The sequence below is a fragment of the Cyclopterus lumpus genome, chromosome 7 (assembly GCF_009769545.1).
Source record: "Cyclopterus lumpus isolate fCycLum1 chromosome 7, fCycLum1.pri, whole genome shotgun sequence".
Lineage (NCBI taxonomy): Eukaryota > Metazoa > Chordata > Actinopteri > Perciformes > Cyclopteridae > Cyclopterus > Cyclopterus lumpus.
Genome location: NC_046972.1, coordinates 20,932,330 through 20,953,461, shown reverse-complemented (window position 1 = coordinate 20,953,461; position 21,132 = coordinate 20,932,330). Strand labels below are relative to the sequence as shown.

General features: G+C 40.4%; 2 protein-coding genes across 2 annotated transcripts; one reads left to right on the top strand and one right to left on the bottom strand.

The window, feature by feature from the left end:
- Nucleotides 1–568: 568 nt before the first annotated feature.
- Nucleotides 569–4,266, bottom strand: prim1 (DNA primase subunit 1). The gene is made up of 13 exons (XM_034537146.1): nucleotides 4,021–4,266; nucleotides 3,669–3,826; nucleotides 3,482–3,588; nucleotides 3,334–3,407; nucleotides 3,103–3,239; nucleotides 2,411–2,469; nucleotides 2,153–2,262; nucleotides 1,947–2,038; nucleotides 1,607–1,739; nucleotides 1,443–1,512; nucleotides 1,242–1,354; nucleotides 891–989; nucleotides 569–800 (listed from the first exon to the last, which is right to left on the bottom strand). Exons 1-13 carry the CDS (start codon nucleotides 4,127–4,129, stop codon nucleotides 781–783), a joined length of 1,281 nt encoding a protein of 426 aa, XP_034393037.1. The 5' UTR covers nucleotides 4,130–4,266; the 3' UTR covers nucleotides 569–780.
- Nucleotides 4,267–10,116: 5,850 nt separating this feature from the next.
- Nucleotides 10,117–20,016, top strand: LOC117733177 (rho-related GTP-binding protein Rho6-like). Its single transcript, XM_034536598.1, has 5 exons — nucleotides 10,117–10,445; nucleotides 11,412–11,499; nucleotides 16,380–16,489; nucleotides 16,581–16,715; nucleotides 16,790–20,016. Exons 1-5 carry the CDS (start codon nucleotides 10,326–10,328, stop codon nucleotides 17,033–17,035), a joined length of 699 nt encoding a protein of 232 aa, XP_034392489.1. The 5' UTR covers nucleotides 10,117–10,325; the 3' UTR covers nucleotides 17,036–20,016.
- The last annotated feature ends 1,116 nt before the right edge of the window (nucleotides 20,017–21,132 follow it).

Below are 21,132 nucleotides of genomic sequence, written 5' to 3'. Positions count from 1 at the left end.
GTACATAGCATTGGGAAGACTAGTCTATTCAGTGCATGACACTTCATACGATGATTTTAAGGTTTCGTATGTAAAGCCTCTATCTTGAAGTGACTATATTGTATTATTATAGGAAGTGTACACAAGTAAATGTGCTTAGTAACATTGCAGTACTGGAGGAGATCAATAGATAGATATATACTTTATTCATCCCCTGGGGGAATTAGTTTGAAGCAGCCCCAAGCATGTTTACAATATATACAATGTAATAAAATAAAATAGCAGGGCCAGGACATATTACATTTAAGAATTTAAATAAAGGAAATTAATAATAAGTGTATACAGTATATCCAAGTGTTTATAAAAGTGGTGCAAGGTTTATTGATGTTGTACATTTTGAGGAGGATCTGGCCAGAGGTGATTTATTATAAAGTCTCATTGCACTTGGCAGGAATGTTCTCCTGCATCCGTCCTTGTGACAGCGGAGCACAATGCCTGTGATAATACAGCGGGCACATCATACATGGGTGGAAGTTTAAAAAATTTATTTTCTGGTCTTATTAAAAGTAACTTGAACACAAGACTTTGAAAAAGTTGAAATATCAAAGTTTATTTTCACAAATGACTGTACAATAGAAAAATAACAGACAAACATTAAATTGGTATTGTGGAAGGCAAATCCTTAAGTAAAGAGATGTTTTGTTTATGAATGCATCCGTCGTATACGTGTAATTCACACATATTAGATTAAGAGCTATTAACAAGTTGTCTTCTGCATCACTTCCTGGTTGTTGATCCGGTTCAGAAGTCTTTCTGCAGATCTAAAAGAAAACAACAAATTAATTACATGAAAGAACTTGGGAAAAAAAAGTCACTTTGACCTCATTTCACCAACTTCGAATGATACGTACCACTCTTTTTGAGAAGTTCTCCTTTCCACGAGCGAGCCATCCCATCCAGAAACTGATCAAAGTATTTCACGTACTTTGCCAGGCTTGTTCTTTTGTAATCTGTCCAGAAAAGTACAATCTTCATTCTTCAATTGCTCAGATGATTTAGAATAAACTAAAACAAATCCCTGGGTTCACGTTGGTGGGTAGAACATGTACAAATGAATCATCAGGTTTTTAATATCAAACTAAATGTAATTGAGGTGCATCATGTCAGTTGATGTACCACATTGGCTTCATTTTGAGACCTTGTGTTGACCCATTTATAAGCTCCCCTGTGACCCAACGAGCCTTAAAATTTCTGAATCTCACCTCTGATCTTCCGTTTCTCTGCCGCGTCCTTCTCGTTTTCCTTCTCCTTGGCGTCCTCCGACTTCTCGTCCTCTTCGCCCGTCTTGGGTCGATCCAGCTCCTCACAGATCTGACTGGAAACGGTAATAACATCAGCTCATGACGACTATATCAAACGCTGCACACTAGCAGAGCGTGAGAGAGCATCGAATTATCGCTAACCTGATTGTGGGCACAGCAAAAGGATCAAACGTTTCTAATTCTTTAAGGTCCATGGGAACGGAAATGCGCCCTGGCCAGAGATCAAGGGAGAGAAGTCACAGTGAGACCGTCTGTGGCGTGTTCACCACGCCGTCTTGGTTAAATCCCATTACATCGATGCTCACCGGTTTTGGGATGGACACTGAAGGGGCTCTTCAGCAAATGGTTCACCCCTTTGCTGACGTTCACGTCGAGCCGCGGGTAACAATACTGCAGCATGATTTCTTTATCAAAGTGTTGGCTCTTTTTGGAAATGCTCTGGGGGAAGGGAGAACATGTCATTGTGCCTGTGTTCATCATAAACCCTCTCGCTGTATATATATATATATATATATATATATATATATATATATATATATATATATATATATATATATATATATATATATATATATATATATATTCTTTTTTTAAACAATTCGGGTTAAACAACTGTCATCATGTGATGCGAGCAGAACCACAAACCTGTTTCCTTATGGCTTGATTCACCACCAGTTTCCACCGGTTCTCTGGTTTCTTCTCGTTCTGGAAGGCCTGCTGTAATTCCTTTCTCACATGTAAACCATGGCGTTAAGGTAAAATCCAGTTATATGAAGAGATCATGTATTTCAGCGCTTATATTTCAGAAATATTTTTTTCTCTCTCCACCCATCTTCAGCTAAAAAGGATATCGTCAGGCATCAGCGCCAACACTTTGTCTACAGATTCCTTGCGGCCCAGTATGTCCTGATCCTGTAGCGCGTACCGGGGAAAGTATCGCTCCACAAACACCAAAGACTCTCTGTTGAGATCACAGGTACAAGACTCTTAGAACTCTTGAATATGTAAGATTTGTCAGAGGCAATAACCCCAGAGACAGTCGGTACATTTAGAGACAAACGGGACAAGCGGTTACGGCTTCAAAACTCTAAAGAGGATCGGATTCTCACCTGATGGAAGGATGAATTGGATCTGTGAGCACAACTTTCTTCACCGTGTCATCACCTCCCTATGAAACAGCAGTGAATAGAACATCACACAAAAATGTACTCATTGGTTTTGTAAAGAGAAGGAGAAAAAACATAAACAAAATATCTGACATAACTTGTCAGATAAAAAGCTATTTTTTTAATATTGTGGTCATGCTTATAAGGATTTAACTAACCCTTATTTTCATTACCGATTAATCTGACAATTATTTTTGTGATTATTCGATTAATGGCATGGTCTATAACTAGGACTGGGAGATGATTAAATTATGATGGAATCATATTGTGAGGAAATCCTATTGAGATATCATCATAGACAATTACATTGTTTAAATTAATACTAACAAGCAGATAATCAGATTTCTCTCAAAATGTGTTCATTTTACACTAAAGTTCTTTATTACGGTTAAAATGTTCAGTACTTTTCTGTATACAAAACCATGTAGTTATTTTCATATAATTATATACATATAGTTATCCCAAAAGTATCTTTTTTTTTAACTCCCATATTGTGTAACTTTTTGGCCAATTTATTGCTTGTGCACTATTTGAGCTGAGAGCAACGTACTGAAACACACAATGCTGAATGCAAAACTCTGCTGCTCATAAATAAATCTGTTCTAATCGTCTATAAAAAGGTAAAACACTGTTACCTTAACCAGGCTGAGGTATTCTGCAACTGCAGAGCGTGCCGTTACAGAGAGCTTCCTGGCAGCTTCATCACACACCCAGCAATGCACTCCTCTTCTGCCAGAATAAACCCACAGCAGCTGCTGGAACCCAAAGTCATCTAAAAAAATACACAAATTAAAATAGTGTTCGATGTGAATTCGGCAGAAAATCAGAAGATAACGAGCCACAAAATTGATGGCAAACAAACAAACCTCTAAGAGCTCTGTCTAGGACGCGGATGGCGATGGTCATCAGGGTCCAGCACCTGCAGCAGATGTCTGCAGCACTAAAAACGAGAGTTTACGTTAGCTCAGTAAAGAGATGCTGAATTTAACTAAATAAACCACGCGATCAATTCACCTGCAGCAGCTTCTGACATCATCGTAGTCCGTCATGTCGATATCAAACACCAGCTCCTTCTCCAGGGCCTGGAAGGTCCCCGACTTCACGGTGTTGTGTTGATTGGGCTGTGGGCGACAAACAGATTTATCTGTCTGTGATGACACACAAACTATGTGAAAGCAAACGCAGATGCATGCAGTCTCACCCTGTGACTGTAAATGGCTCCTATGTCAATCTTGTAAGGGTTCATCTTCTGCATCTCCTTCTCCAGCTCGGTCTGCGTGCTGAACGACTGGTAGCGGACGTAGATGTCATCTTTGAGTGTGAAGGAGAACTCTCGATTCTGAAAGTAGTTCTTCTGCACTGAGGTTGAAGAAGAAAACAACAATATAGCAATAGTATACTAGTAGTAATAGAGGAACAAGCGAGACGGTTTAGTACGTCTCCAACATAAGCAGCAGCTAAATCCCAGATAACAAAACACCGGTCGAGACTGCAGTGTTTTAACTAGCTAGTGCTACTTTAGCTTGCCCGGCCCGTCTCAACAGGATACTTACCTCCTCCGTAGTTCAGCCAGCGGTAATACTGGGAGAAGGGAAACAGCCGTCGGTAGTACAGCGGTAATAAGTCCGGCAAACAGGCCGAGTCATAATTTGAGGATGACATTATCTGACGATATAGGACCGTTATTGTACGTTGAACTGCCGGCAATAGGCGAGCTTTCTGCCGCTGCTGGCTGACGGTTCGGCGTGTTGTTTGACTCCAAGAGTCGCGCGGGAAAAAGCTCTCAAAGTGCAGGCGAAGAGCCAATGAAAACGAAGATGAGCCAGTGACGTCTCCCAAAAGCGGAAGCGAAGAGCCAATGAAAACGAAGATGAGCCAGTGACGTCTCCCAAACGCGGAAGCAAAGAGCCAATGAAAACGAAGATGAGCCAGTGACGTCTCCCAAACGCGGAAGCAAAGAGCCAATGAAAACGAAGATGAGCCAGTGACGTCTCCCAAACGCGGAAGCAAAGAGCCAATGAAAACGAAGATGAGCCAGTGACGTCTCCCAAAAGCGGAAGCGAAGAGCCAATGAAAACGAAGATGAGCCAGTGACGTCCCCCAAACACGGAACTGTTTTTTTATTTCTTTTTATTTAAGTAATCGATATTTTCTCCAATTAGCTTCTCGGTGGTATCACCCGGCGAGGAAAAGTAAAGACAATTAGTGACGAGATAGTAGAACTTGATTGTTGAGCTCTTACTATGTAAGATGTTCGTTGACGTTCGCCGAAACCGGAAATGGAGGCGGAAGTGTCGTCGACTGGTGAGAGGATCATGGGACGTGTAGTCATTTGACCCAATTAAATTAATGCAAGTAATAAAAATAAATGGAAGAAAAAATAGCGAAAAAGATTTTTTTTTTAAATGGGCAGGGAAAAGTTTTAATTGTTATATTTTAAAATATATTCTCGATTAATAAAAAAAGAAATGGACTAACTGTCTAAATATACTGTAAATTGTGTAGAACTTGATCTAGAACTGGATGTGTAAAAACAGTAGTATTTTACTTTTAATTGATTTATGACTAAATGTACAAATATTTACAATTATTAGGCTGAAAATTACATGATCCATCCCCACTGTAACTGAGACAAGGGAATTAATACAATGATGAAATTCATGAAATAAAAATATAATTCATAATAAATGGGAATTTTTATTACACAACTTTTAGCACAAAAATAAAATGCAGTGAGGAGATTTTTTTAGTTTGAAAAAAAATGTAAATATATAAATAATTAAACTCATTGATCTGCTGTGAATTTGGGGGGAACGTTTAAGACTCTAGCTTTTTGTAAACACCTGTTAAATACTGGCAGCACCTCAGATCTTTCTTTTTAGTAAGCTGTCGTTTCAGAGATGTATTCTTTTAATCACTTAAGCAACAACAACAGAAATACTAGATCCTATTAAATGTGTTGTGACGTAATGGTTTGGTCGAGACTGTAATTTAATTATGTCACCTTTAGAGGGCAGTACGGTTTCATAAGAATATTTACAGAGTTGCCACACACTAAGTCCTGTTACAGAGAATGTGATGGTAATCTTCATCATGGCAGATAAATGGTACTTAAACACACATTTATTTTCTTAAGGCGACAAGAAGAAAATACAGTCAAAACAAAAGAAGAATGAAGATACACAGATACTACAGGAAAGGGGGAAAACACAAAGGACACCTCCCTGGTTTAAGAAATGACATTGGATGCAGGACGAGATGTGCTTACGTTTTCACACAACTGTCTTCTATTGTTTGTTTGTTGTGGCTAACTTTATGTAAATGTATGCCATTCCCTTTTCATTCAGATACACTTGTATGCAATGCACAATGACACCCTTTGCTCTGACATTTGAAAAGGGCACTTTGGCGTTCAAGACAAAAAGAGGCAGTGGTGGTGCCCCTTTTTGTCCTAGCACACAGTCTGGTGGCAAAACTGATTGCTTAATAATGATGTGTCTTTTTTTTACCGTTTGTATTTCCAACCAGAGTATCAAACTCCATCTGACTGAAGTGGTGCTGTTCACACTGCAGGTTGAGGGCTGAGCAGCGATAAGAGCTCTCGTCCGTTATTGTACTTCTGATATAAAATACCAGTCGCCCTTTGTACCGTGTCTGTGCATGAAATGTGAGTTGTTCTATGAACGTATTCATTCAGTCTCATCTTCCAACTTGTCCATTGTTGTCATTAAAGCCTCTGTGTATAATTTGTAAATTTTGCAAGTAAACCTTTTTCTATTTTCTAATTTATACATCTTAACTTGCAGCATGTGAAGTGTAAGTATGTAGCTTTTAAGAAACAAAAACATATAATAATGTGAGAAAAACAAATATTTGTAGCGCACAACGGACAAACCTGGATACCTCCATTCTTATGCACTCTAGTTAATCCATTTAGTGTGTTCACTATTGTCAGACAGGTAGATACTGACAGTGAGTACTATCTCTCCAATTACCCAACTGTTAGCATAATCTACTCCAGTATGTGAAAAACCTGTGTTCTTAATGGGTAACAAACTGCTTTCCCCTCTACGGCATCACTGCACTGTGCCATGTTCAAGAGCAATTAATAGACAAGCATGCCAATACATTTCCACTTGATGATTGCACTTGTGTTTATGGTAATACTCTTAAATCATACCCTGCTTTACATAATGAAAAAGCTCTCAACCACGTCTTTCTTGAATTATGCAAATGGTTTCGCTGCATGCCAAAGGGGATGTGGTTAGTCCTTTCTTCACAATTATCTGAAATGGATTTGGGATTAACACTGACTCTCTAAAGCCACAATACTGCTGTTTGCAATTTTGGTGCAAATTAATGGACATGGCGTGGAGTAGCTCCTTACCTAAGGTACAGTTGTACTTGAACTTTACATACATGCACACACACGCACACACACACACACACAGAGTTGGGTTTTCTGTCACTTAAGAGCACAGTGTATGGACTAGAATTGCCTCAACCTAACCTTACCTTCCACCAAGTATTCATCCCTAAAATGTAATAATTGACATTATGGGAACTTGCATATTATCCGAAAAAAAGAAAGGCGAGTCCCCATATGTATGTCCTCACAACATGAGTAACACACACACACACACACAGTAAATGTCAGTGAGGTAAGGTGAAACACAGGGTGAAAATGTAACTTTCAGCTGCGTCTGTGATGAAAGTAGGTCAGACAGTCATCAGGTGTCCATGGAGCATGTAGGGCCAGCACTATAGGTCATCGTGTTCGCTGTACAGGAGGAGTTTGAGGATGCTATAAAAGTCACTGCATTTTCAGATTACCGAAGTGTGCCACCATCTCAGAGTTTTGTCGTCTTTCATCAAGAAACCATTGGGGATCCATAGGTCAGCAGAAGTCCTCTCAACCTCAGTCTGCAACGATCACGTTGCTAAACACTGTTTGATGGTGCAGGAATGTCCTTATGCTGTTAAATGATCCTAAAAGGAATAGTTTGGCTTTTCTGGAAAATATGTTAAATCACTTTCTTTCCAACAACAAGATGAAAACATTGATACCACTCTTTTTTTTGCATTAACTATGGAGCTTTAGCCGGGTGGCGATTAGCTTAATGTTACAACAAGACAGGAACGGGAGGAACCAGCTAGCATATCTCACTCCAACGATCTGAAACACGCCCAGCAGCATGTCTTAAACTCACTAATTAACGTGTAACTGGCTTATTAAATCCCTACATGATGTAAGAAGTCCACAGCCACCTTAGTTTTAGCGTGTTAACACGCTAACATTTTCTAATTAGCCCTCAAAACAAAATGCAGCTGAGGCTCATGGGAAGGTCATTAGTTTTGCTGGTATTTAGCCATAAACCAATACATGTTTTTCTCTGGGGGACATTCATTTTTGTACCTAATTTCATGGCAATCCGTCCAACAGTTGTTTCACTAAAAATCCACAAATGTCAGCGTCATGGTTGACGCTTTAGGAGAAGTCAGGGAATCATCAAAGTCCATATGATACATCCACTCGGGACCATGACTATCTGTACGGCGTTGCACAACTATCCATGCAACAGCTGTTGGGATATTTTGGAACTTTAAACTCACTCCCTATGTAAATAATGTGCAAAGTTTAAAGAGGGGGGGGGGGGTTCTTCTGCAAACAGTTCAATAATGTAAGTTTCAAACAATAAATACCCAATAAGGTCGTTTCCATGCAGTTTGTAACTCAGTGTTTGGAAACTCACACACGGACATATATTAAACCCACTGAAAGGGAGAAATGGAGCATGAGGAAGTGAAGCATTAAGTGCCAATCGGCATTTGCATATTATTAAATTGTGCCGTATACATGCATGTGAAAATGGAAATGTCAATTAAGCAAGACATCGAGGGACATCGGTTACCTTGTTTGTCTCTGCGCCAGGCGGCAGGTGCAATTCATGTCCTCATCCAGAGTTTCACGCTGTACATTAATGGCATCAAAGAGCCCTCTGCGACACTTGTTTTCCATTTATCTTCTGCACACCACGCTCCACTTCCTCCCCAAATGGCTGACACTCTCGAAATTCTCTGTTATACTTCAGATTGATGGAGCCATCTGTCATCGGCTGCATGCAGCCGCTCATATGTTTCATGTGAAAATAATTGCATGCGTCCTCACATGGCTGTTTATCTCACAGTTGGTCTGAAGGATCTAATCGAAACGCATTGAAACGGTCCTCAGCGGGACATTTAACAGCATTTAAAGCAAATTCTCACTTGCTGGACTTCTACGTAATATGCTCCCACAAACCTTTTCGTATAGCCCTTTCATTTTAAACTCCCCCCAAAAAAACATGTCACATGCACTCTGACCTCTGAACTGAGATACTAAAGATTTAGAGGTCAGAAAACTCAAAAGAATATTTGTTAATCAGATAGAAATCAGATAAGCAGTGAGTTACGTTCTGATGACTTCTGGCCATGTGACTTTACTTACTATTTGCACACATCTGCCAAAGAATACTCACAACAGAGGAAAACAACAATGCTAATAACTTTTTGATTAATCTGATTTAAATATAGTTTAGTGAGTACGTTTTTCTGTTGCAGCTGTGAACAAAACTAGATGTTGCGTCTATAACTAGAGACTCGTGAGGTTTTCCACAGAGAGGACAAAAAAATCCCCTCTTACTTGAGTTTTTACGTACTTAGTGTTAACTTTAAGTACAAAGAAAAAAGAACAATAAATCCCTCGGAAATGTCAAAGTCAAAGTATGAAGTAGCATCAAATGGAAATACTCAAAAAAACAAAAAATGTACTTGAATATAGTGTTTTAGTTACATTACACCACATATTCAGACTACAACCAACTAAACACATTTACTCAAGTACAGTATACTCAAACACTATTTTGACATATATTTGTACTTAATGTCATTTGTATTTGTAAATACTTTAAAAATTATATTCTTAATAAGTATTACTAACCTACCCAGTAGTATACAACGTTTTAAAAATTGGCTGCAAACTACTAAATAAAAAGTGGGCCTACATTTTGATCAAATGACTTCTTAACCATTACTTAAGTAACATTCAGGTATTTTACTTGTAATGAAGTATTTTTTAAACTAAAGCAGCTTTTTACTTAAAAGGGATCTGAGTATTGGTGGAAAGTTGTCTTTACTCAAGTACCTATACGAGTACTGTATACTTGAGTAATTCAAGTGGAGGTAACTTCTACTCCACTACATCAGAGGGAAACAATTAACTCTTTAATCCACTATAACACATTTAGTCACAGATTTAAAATATTCAAATAGAACAAGATATATCATTATAGATTATAAAGTGGTTCAAATGATCTCTCATTGGTTATTAATACTGATCATAATGATATCTGGTTCTGAAATGGCCCATTTCACATAATGAGAAGGCTACTTTGACTATTTTAGGCTAATTTTGATGCTCAAACTTATGCACTTTTCCTTAAGTACATGTATTGAGTATTTCTCCTGTGTGGCATATTGCTACTTAAGGATACTTCTACAACTACTCCACTATCAGCATTAGGTTGTAGGTGTTGCGTTGAGGGGGACCGTCCACCATTACCACCCGATGACGAGCCGAGACCTCGTGCGCTGCCCTCCGCCTCCTCCGAGGCTCGCGCGCAGCGCCGCGCTCATTGGTCGGCGCGACAATATAAAGTTCCGCAGTGATTCCCCTCGTTGACTGCCGCTCTGCCCGAGGAAGAAGAGCAGCAACCGAGAGGATTTACTCCAACTTTACCCCCGTCGTTATTCCCATTCTCTCTCTCTCTCTCTCTCCGTCTCTCCTGTTCCCGATAGCCGGTTGAATCCCTCGCGCACCATGAAGGAAAGAAGACTCGCGCAGCCGTTTGTCGCGCGCTGTAAACTCGTGCTGGTCGGGGACGTCCAATGCGGTAAAACAGCGATGTTACAGGTTTTGGCGAAGGACTGCTACCCAGAGGTACGACATATCATTTAATAACGGGAAGGGGGGGGGGGGGGGTCTGTTGCATGAGGTGTTGTTTTTCTTATTGCAACTGAACAATATGTGCGTGACATAAATTAAAGATGTGTGCGATTCATCCCCCACGAGGAAGAATGCGTGTTACTTTATCACTTCCACAAGGGCCAGAAGACCAGGCAGGAGTTTTCTTTCTCTTTGTGTTTATAAATGTGTTAGAGAGCCACTTAGTTTGCATATATATATATAGTGATGTTATTCTTTGAAGGCCTCTTATTCTTAATCTTAATCTTATTATCATTAGTTTTTATTCACACTCAAACCACTGTCACTTTACCTCGTATTTTTGTATTTGCCTTTTTTTAAATCTATTTTTTATTTCTATTCTATTTTTAGTTTTATATACCTCTTACTGTTTTTTTTTAACATTCTCTATTTATTTTGTACTCATGTCTGTCGCTGTGCTGCTGCAACAGCCACATTCCCCTCTCTGTGGATCAATACAGGCTTATCTTATCCTCTATCTTCTGGTTTATATCTATCTAATTTCTCAAATCCCCATGGCGGTGCCATGTCGCATATAGTATTATAGATTGACATGTCGTAAAGGATATTTGACAATGGGCTGTATTTTCCATATAGGTTTGGTAACTCGGACTGGGTTACATAAAATCCTCTCATATTGGCTTCTATAAGATCTTTGATATATTGTAGATTAATATAGTTGTGCGCTGCTCAATTCATGAATTGATTAAAAAAGAAGCATCACATTTTTGTAGTTGATTGCTTTAGTCATCTAAGAACAAAACACTTTTTGTCTTAACATTTTCAATGCATTTTGCTGGTGGTGGGACTCATTGACTGAGATGGACATCTGCTCTTGTTTTTGCCCATTTTAAACTCTAAATTATGAACTAGTGAATTTGTGATTTAAAAAAAACCTCTTTCTTCATTGTCCATTTCTAGACTTACGTCCCCACTGTGTTTGAGAACTACACCGCCTGCCTGGAGCTTGAAGACCAGCGTGTGGAGCTCAGCCTCTGGGACACATCAGGTGAGGAATTATGCTCAGATCTTTTTTTTTAAATTAAATTATGACTACAGGTTAAAACAACTGGCAGAGAGCCAGACTGTGATCACCTGCCTCCTTATGCTTTCTTTGACTCACTTGCCAGGTTAAAATTCTCCCCGAGCTGCTCGTTGAGCATATTTACTAATTATTACTATTGAATAAAGAAGTCGTGTTTCACGGGCTGGTTTGTGGAACTTGTTTACCCTCCCAGCAGCAGCAGCAACAACAACACAGTCAGCCTGGAGTCAGGTAACGACTGTAAACAAGGCTCCGTCTCACTCATTGTCTCACAAACAGAGTCGACCCAGACGTCACTATCTGCCAGTCCTGTTTTGATGCGGTTAAGCAGCTTTTCACTCGCGGGGAAATCTGTTGAGAGATCTCTCCTTCGGTGGATCGGTGCCGGCAATAAACAACGTGGCCCGAGCAACGAGACGGTCTGGGACCCAGAATCCACAGTTCAGCGTGAAAACAAACGCCCCCCCCCCCCCAACAAAAAAACAATCAAAGATAAACCGTTGTGAGAAATACAACCAAGGCTATTAAAGGCAACCACGTTTGACTGGTTTAATCCTACACTTTTAACTTCCGTCTCATTTAAACTGGACAGCTTTATCGTAGCTTTGAGCAGTTTAGTATCATTGATGAGTGGGTGGAGCTTTTCTTATTGATGGTATTCACATAGTTTCTGTCCCACAAATCCTTTTCACACAAACATTTCTGATTCGAAGCCAAGAGGAGTGACACTGATCTCTGAACTGTGTTTCAAGGCCGCAGGTCACAATTATTTTCATTGGTTGTTTAATCTGCAGATTGTTTTTCTATATCATGTTAATAATCTGTTATATGTCTGAAACAAGGAGACGTCTTCAGATGTCTGGTTTTGTTTGACCAACAGTTTAAATCCCAAATATATCAGTTTACAATGAAAAAGCAAACAAAGAAAAAAAGCTTTAAATCCTCATGTTTAAGAAGCTGGAATCATCTAATTCTCAGCATTTCTGCTTGAAAAGTATAAATTAAGCGATAATTCGGTCGTGGTTTCGTGGCCATTAAATGTTCTGTCTATCAGCTAATTGATTTATCAGCCATTCGCTGCAGCTCCAGTTTGTATTTATGATAAAGGTGACTGAAAAATGTGTCCAGCGCCTACTTTAGTTATAAAATATGTATGTCAAGTTTCATCAAATCAACTTTTTAAAATATTATATATGTGATATTTGATAAATTGACTTCTTCCACAGAGAGGTCAAAGGTCATAGGCATTAAGTGAACATCGTCCACTGACAAATTTAACAGCAACTACCATTCATATCAAGTCATTTTTCAAGTACAAATGCACATTTCTTCTTGGTTTTGCCTTCACTATAATTTGCTGCTTTTCCCTGTCTTTGTAAACAAGAATATCTTAGAGTGTCGGGCTGTTGTTACATATGAAAGGAATTTAAAATAATAATCTCCCCCTTTTCACATTTTGCTGATATTTTGAAGACAAAAAGATGAATCAAGCTGCTATCTGGGCTACAGCCAGTAATGTGTACAGTTTATATAGTTCAACCATAATCGGCCTACTGACGCAATGACCTCAAACATATAGAAGCATTATGTAAATGGTATCAATAATGAATCCTCTCAAGAATAGATTTATTTCATAACAGCATTGGCGGCGGCATTGTGCTCAGAGGAAGTTGAGCAGTGCCAGTTGGCCTGCAGAGGGGTTGTTTCACAGGGGAGAGGGGAATGCCTCGTCCATGCAGGGGGTGGAAGCGCGTGTGTGTGTGTGTGTGTGTCCTGTCTTATTATCTGTGTGTGTGTGTGGCATACGGCCACTGTGAACAGAAGGCACAAGTGTGTGTGAGAGAGAGAGAGAGAGCTATGCATGACCTCCTCACTGCCTTATGGTGTGTGCCGCCTAAAAAAAGGTCTTATGTAAGTGAAACCAGCACTGAACTAATGTAGGTTTGTGTGTTCGTCTCCCACGGAGCAAAACCTTTCTGGACAGTCGCCCGTTTCTGGAGAAAACATTGCATAAGACTCTTTATGTATCTTTCTTTCCATTCTCCATTTTTATTATCTTTATTTATAACATTTAGGGCTGCAAGATTCATTTAAAAAATTTTTTTTATCAGAGATTCATTTGAATTTTCTTGTCTTTTCTTTTAAAAATCCCAGTTTTTTTTTTAGCCATAATCAAAGTTGACATTTTCACATCTCTACGGTTCTAAAAGCAAAATATATTCAGTTCACCATCTCTTAAGATCAAGAAAGGCAGCAAATCGTAATTTAGAAGCTGAAACAAGAGAATATTTGGCAAAACATTTAGTTTCCTAATCCTGTCAGCTGTCATCACTTTGCCTCGGGTGATGTCTTCTTATGAAATATGACCGTTCACATACAAAACAGATGTGAGAAGTTCAGCTCTACGTCTACCGCACGCTTCCACTTCACGTCGCAAACGTAGTCGTTTCTATTGTAAAAATCCATTTTCTTTCTTTCTTTGAGAGCAGAGGGGCCGTTTCTTTGCATCAGCTAATGTTTGCTTTAAGCTGAAAGGGTTGTGTTTGCGTGTGTGTGTGTGTGTGCGCGCTTGTGTGTCCAGGCAGGTGGCTGCTGATGTGTGGGAGGTGGTAGGTGCTCCAAGTTGTGTCCTCTTTAGATCTCTCTGCCTCCTCTTTCTCAAGCCTTACATCACCCCGGATAGTTATGTGACGGCTGCTTTGATTCCTTCTCAAAAAAAGAAAGATGTTATTGATAGATTGTAGTTGTATAAGATGTCCTAGATAAGAGATTGAAGTCAAATATTCTGACAGACTGAGTGAACCAGAGGGTTTTTTTTTTGGCCGGTAAAATATTGTTGCAAAAAAACATTTTCATTAACGCCTCCAGGAGAGAATTCCTCAAGACAACCTGATTGTTAGTTGGTTTCGGAGGAAGCTTATTGGAAGTATCTATTCCTGATATAATTACATCCTCCTTTTATTTGCAAGGAAAAGCTCCCGGTGCACATTTGGCCCCCGAGGACCGGGAGTAGGAAATTAAATCTCGGTGTTGGTGTGTGGGGAGTGATTAGGTGGCAGAGGGAAGACAATAGAGAGCGGACATCCTGTCAGTCTGTTTTTAGCACGGGAGCCTTCCTGAGAATTAAAGGGAAAAAGGTAGGTCCACATATAGCCGAGCCATTTATGGAAATACAAGGAAAATGCGTTTCCTGCACACCCAAAATTCACATGCTCACAACTAAGGTGTCATATTTATGAGAGGATAATTGTCTTGAGTGAGGCGACGAATAGTGTATGATATAACTTCATTAGTGTCATTGTTATTAAAGTCATGTTTGATTTAATAAAGGAATTGGCCAATCGTGTCTGCGCGTGTTATCTGAGAAATGCACCCTAAATCCAGTGCATTTTCAGTTTTATCTCCTTGGTGTTTTGGCGTAAAACCATTACGATAGAGAATATAGATGGAGACAAGAGAACACAATTATTGACTGTCAAGAATCATGATAATATGTATGTTGCAACGGATGTCTAAACAGAGCCTGTGACAACATTAATTGCTTTTGGCGTAGCTTGTGTCTCTTTATTAGTGTGAATGCTGCAATCTGCAGTTACACGTACACATTGGTGACATTTCTTTATGTAACGGGTTGTACACCCAAAAACAAAATACCTCTCATTTGATGGCAATACAGTAAAGACGTCATTATTTCGATGACTATCCAACCCTTGAGCCGGGCTAGCTTTTCCCCCTGTTTCCAGTCTTTGTGCTAAGCTAATCGGCTGCGTTGCTATAGATTTACATTCAAACTCTCCATCCATCCATCCATTTTCAATACCGCTTATCCTCATTAGGGTCGCGGGGGCGCTGGAGCCTATCCCAGCTGACATAGGGCGAAGGCAGGGGACACCCTGGACAGGCCGCCAGTCCATCGAGGGCACATGTAGGGACATACAACCATTCACTCTCACATTCACACCTATGGGACATTTAGAGATCAATTAACCTGCAGCATGTCTTTGGACTGTGGGAGGAAGCCGGAGAGCCCGGAGAGAACCCACGCTGCCACGGGGAGAACATGCAAGGACCGCTCCGACCGGGAATCGAACCCGCGGCCCTCTTGCTGTGAGGCGACAGTGCTAGCCACTACACCACCGTGGAGCCCTCAAACTCTCCAATTGAAAGCAAATAAGCGTCAAACTTCTGCTTTAAGAGGAACACCTTTACCTAACTATTGTTTATACATCGATTTCTCTATTTAACAGACATAGATTAAAATTGCCTCAGACACGGTGTCTGTATTTTGGCACTTTATCTGATACAGAAGCCAAGTAAAAAAACATTGAAACGTTTATCCGACAGTAGGATGATGATTTAGTTTCACAAGACATCTGGTAGGTTGTTTTTTCTTTCTTTTTTTCTTACTCAAAACAAAAGTTTTGCAAATAAAGTACACACTTGACCAATAATGGAAAGATGTGGCTGGTTCCGAGTTGCGATGACTATGACTCAGTGAGTTACTTTTACTTTATTGGAAGGATTCCTGTCGGTGGGAAGGCGTCCGGCCTCGTGAAACCGATTTTGCTCTCTTATCAGTTTGGCAGCGGTGTACGTGACCGTTTGTGTTTGTGCTTGTGTGAAAGTGTGGAGGAGGATTGTGATGGAACATTACAATAGTGTCAACTGGATTCAGACCACAGAAAGAGATATTAAGTGTACGTGTGCCTGCTGATATAGGGGAATACTTGACGCGCGGGTTTCGTTTTACAACAACGTTTTGTTTTGAGCCAATTGTCCCGACAAGTTGTGCGTCGTTGCGGGAAGACATTCCTAAGTGCGTGTCCTGACTTTTGTCTCTGCAGGTTCTCCGTACTACGACAACGTCCGACCCCTCTGCTACAGCGACTCGGACGCGGTGCTCTTGTGCTTTGACATCAGCCGACCAGACACCGTGGACAGCGCGCTGAAGAAGGTAACGCCAACGATCTTCCAACTCCATCTTACTTATCTCTTGCTGTCATTGTACAAACTACCTTTCTTGACACGCTCTCGTCTCCTCGCAGTGGAAAGCAGAGATCCAGGACTTCTGTCCCAGCACACGGATCCTACTAATAGGCTGCAAGACAGACCTGCGCACGGACGTATGCACTCGCATGGAGCTGTCCAATCAGAAGCAGTCTCCCATCTCCCACGAACAGGTTTGTTCCATGTCTCCGTCTCCTTTCTCCTTTTTCAATCTACCGTAGCTCATCTTGTTTCCTTCACGCTGTAGGGTTCGTCCTTGGCCAAGCAGCTCGGAGCAGAGGCTTACCTGGAGTGCTCGGCCTTCACGTCAGAGAAGAGCATCCACAGTGTTTTCCGTACCGCGGCTATGGCCTGCATGAACAAACTTCAGCCTGCCAATAAGCCCAGCCCCGTCCGCCGCCTCTCCAAGAGACTCCTGCACCTGCCCAGCAAGACAGAGCTGCTCTCCTCCACCTTCAGCAAGGACAAGTCCAAGAGCTGCTCCGTCATGTGAATACTGCTGAGATCATGCTGCTGGGGGAGGGGGGTGGGGGCAGGGTGGGGGTGGGAGCAAGGACAAGCAGAAGCAGGTGGTTCAGCAAGGGGTCCAAGGATATGCAAGGGAAAGAGAGCAACGGTTTCTACAGAGATCTCTCTCCTTTGCAGCATCCTCCCCAAACTCCCCGACAACCACTTAAAAAAAAAAAAAGAAGTTTGCTACACTCTCTATATTCAACTCTGACACTGAACTTTCATGACATATCACCAGCACACAGTGCAGAGACAAGAGTGGAACATTTTTTTGTTTGTTGAAAGTATTTCCGATCTATTAAATACACACCTGTGCAAAGAGAGCATAGCAGGCACTTTAGGACCTGTTAGATTCCTCACGCGGAGGTTGCCTGCGAGAGCTTGAATAAGATGAGCGCCTCCTCTTTTTATTTTTTATTTTTTTTTCAAGTGGTTGTAAACACTGCTTTTGACTGCGTTACCCTGATGGGAGTCGTTATAAATTCTGATTGCGGCGCCCTTTCCCATCTATCTCTTTTTCCAAATGTCTCTTTAAGGTCACAACGGGCTGAACGACGAGATCCTATAAAAATCCGGCAGTTATAGGAAAGTGGTTTCTACAGAAATGCGACACAGGGAATTTAAAACAGCAGTCCTTGAAGAAATGACCCCCCCCACACACACACACACACACACACACACCTTAGTCCACCTCCCTTTCCCCACCCCCTCGACCCCTCGCCGTATTTCTTTTGGAAATTAAAGCTGACAGTGGAGAAGGAAGGGATTTTGGCAAAGCAGAGTGTTCATTTGCAAAGGCAGTCAAAGTGAGCGCACATCTGAAGGAGCGCAGTGTGACTCAGCACTCACACGAGCTACGAAACAGTCCAGGGGTGGACATGCTGTGACAAAGCAAACACACAATCCTGGGCCATGTAAAGACCAACTAAGCATGTTTTTTTCCCTCAGATCCCCTATTTGTTTCCCATCACCTCAGCAGTCGTATGTGTTCAGTGGTATTCATTATAAGGGTTCATTTTAGGGATGGTACATTAATGATGCGTCTTCTCGCTGTTCCCCTGGTACTTTAAGAGCTGCCAGCTTTTGTTCCAGCAAAAAGTATTATTTTTAATTTCCTGGTTTTTAAAAGACACACCATTTTAGCCAGTTTTTTGTACCAAAATGAGTCTTAGAAATCTTTTTTATTGATCCTGTGCCTCATGGATATTTAAAAAAAAAGTCCTCAAATCTGAACTTTGGACTGTAAACGTGTAATAGATGTGTTTTTGTAGGGCTAACCTGGAAGTTATAGCGTCGCCACGGATCCCTTGATAGTTTTGTTTTTTGGGGGGGATGGGTTGGATTGTTGCAAAGAATAAGCTCTGAGGCTAAACAAAAAATTATGATACTTTACAAATTATCACCACCTTCAGAATGACAACGTTTTACTGTTCACCACGGCCACATGATGTCACCGCCACTAAGCTTCCAACTTTTGTAATTTTATTTTGCTAACCTTTTCCACAAAAGGGACCGGATCTCGCTAGTGGTCACGAAATCTAAAAAAAAGTTTGACTTTGAATAGTACAACGAGCTCGCTGTATAGGGGGATGAGGGAGTAGATTTGGTTCCTTGTGGTCCCCGACAAGCTCTCTAGTCTCATATAGCCACGCCTATTTTAAGACATAAGCTTCAAAATTGTCCAGTAATATACAAAATCTCTTAAGCTTTTGTTTTTCACAGACCTCATTTCATGCATCGAACCAAAAAAACATTGATCTCAAGATGAGGGAACCGGAAGTGCACCATGTTTTGTGTTTTAGGACTCATTCCTGCAGTGCTCTATGTGGGCCATCACACAAGCTCCAGTTGCTGGGTTAAGCTGAATATTGTTAACGGGTTATCCAAGATGCACCTGAATATTGTTAACGGGTTATCCAAGATGCACCTGAATATTGTAAAACGGGTTATCCAAGATGCACCTGCTCCCATTTGCAGCCTGGATGGCTGCTTTTACAATAAATGTCCCCGATAGATCGGTAGGTTGACTTGAGTCACACAAATAGGCTGGTCCTGTCTGGAGAAAAACTTTTCTTTTTTTTCTTTTCCCATTCATGCTTGAAATTCATAATTTTTTTTTTTTTTTTTTACTTCCCTGAAATGCATCTTGACTTTCTCCATTTATTAAGTAACTTTTTTTTCTGGGTATTTTTACTTGCTTGTAGCTGTCTTTGGTGTTTGTTTGTTTTGTTTGTTTGTTTGTTGATGTTGTATTCACTTGAGTCTTCTGGCATTAGCGGCTGTTGACAGCTCAGCTAATGGAGGACTTGATGATTTGTAGGTCTGCACCGAGAAGCCCGGAGTTCTCTGGATGTACAGAACACTGGAATTTCACGTGTTGCCTGGCAACCGAGTGAGCAAGGGCAGGGGGGGGGAGGGGTGGGGGGGGGTTTCCTCACAGAGAGAGTGGGAGATAGAGAGAGGGATGGCTCTCTGAGTGGGTGCCTCACCTTTTTATTCGTAGCATTAGACAGAAGCCACTGCGAAGGTGATGGCTGGACATTTTCCGGCGCTGCTCATGGTCTCCACATGGTTTTAAAGAGCAGCCACGAGTGGGTTGTTGGAAGCAGCATGCCGTCTAAAACATGTCTCTGTAGCTCTGCTTCAGTCGTTATTTCAAACAAATGTACAGCCGTCGTTTCACTTTTTCTTGCTCGTCTTTTGACCGACAGGCTTGATTTGTTGTACATTTCCTTCCCACTGAAACTGTTTACTAGAAGTCCCTAAAAAAAGAAAGAACAAAAATGTTTGCGTCAAGTGGCCTCTTCTGGCTTTAAATTATTGACTGAATTCTGTATTTGTTATTGTTATACGCTACTTTCTTTAACTCTTTATTTAAATAAATATGTCTGAAATGCATTTGCAAGTGTTTATTTCTTTGAATATCCTTATGAATAAAGCGTAGACCTTTTATGGCTGGATTGATCACTGTCCATTCATGAAGAAAAGCACACTTGATTGTGTTTCACCTTGAGAACTTAGCTAAATACTTTAGTTATAGCTATAAACTCCAAAAATAAAAAAGTTAATAACATATAAACTATATTAATTATGCCTACAGTTAATTTACAAGTCAGTGTTACCGTTTCTATTAATATACCGTAGATATTTAATGGATATCAAACATTTTGGGATGCTACATATTTGTGTGCCCTCGGCCTTGATGTTCATTCTCGTCAGTTATTTTGATTTCTGTATCTTTATCCACGTCGAACAAACAGTGCTTCTTATGCATATGAGTTGTATCAAAATAGAACAAGAGATTATTTGTGTAATTTTATCAAATTCTCTGCAGCAGATCTGTCTATTTTGTCTTAAAGAATGATAACATATACTTATCGTTCAGGTCAAGGGCACGGCGGTTTACTTCACACTAATAAATCCACGATAAAGAGAACACATTATTCCAGCTGATGCCGTCTACAGTGTTATTCCTCAAGGTTATTTACTGTAACTCTTCAAAATAATACAAATGGCATCAGTTTTAGTTCAGTTTTAAAATGAAGTACAGTCAGGTTTTTATACTCGTATACATTTCTGAACATCAAACAGAACTTTTTTTTTTTTGTTCGTCCCTGACAATTAGATGATGACGGCAGCTCCACAGTATGGTGTCAAAACAAGCCTGTGGATGTTATACCACTCAAGCATGAACGTAGCCTTAAGGGACCCCCCTTCCCCCAACATACAGACACACACACACACACACACACACACACACACACACACACATATGTCATTCCTACGGTTATAGCTATGTAGTAATATAGTAAATGTATGTTGTAGCTTTAGAAATGTAGACTTTAAATTACTTAAATAATGCATGACTAGCATCACAAGCTATAACCTCCAAAAAACAACATTTTTGGAAGGCAAATTATATAAACTATTAACTATATTGAATAAACATAACTGCCAATCTGTAGGTATTTGCTTTAATCAAATATATGGAGAAATATGTTTGCCTTGGGGTTAATCTTCAGTATGCAGTGAGAGGGAAGTCAGATAAAGATAACGTTATTCTGGCATAATGTGCAGTCA

Coding starts and splice junctions, on each gene's coding strand:
- prim1 (XM_034537146.1), bottom strand. CDS start 4,129: ATGTCATCCTCAAATTATGACTCGGCCTGTTTGCCGGACTTATTACCG. Junction 3,827..4,020: donor CTGGCTGAACTACGGAGGAG/GTAAGTATCCTG, acceptor CTTCAACCTCAG/TGCAGAAGAACTACTTTCAG. Junction 1,740..1,946: donor ATCAAGCCATAAGGAAACAG/GTTTGTGGTTCT, acceptor CCCTTCCCCCAG/AGCATTTCCAAAAAGAGCCA.
- LOC117733177 (XM_034536598.1), top strand. CDS start 10,326: ATGAAGGAAAGAAGACTCGCGCAGCCGTTTGTCGCGCGCTGTAAACTC. Junction 10,446..11,411: donor CGAAGGACTGCTACCCAGAG/GTACGACATATC, acceptor GTCCATTTCTAG/ACTTACGTCCCCACTGTGTT. Junction 16,490..16,580: donor TGGACAGCGCGCTGAAGAAG/GTAACGCCAACG, acceptor GTCTCCTCGCAG/TGGAAAGCAGAGATCCAGGA.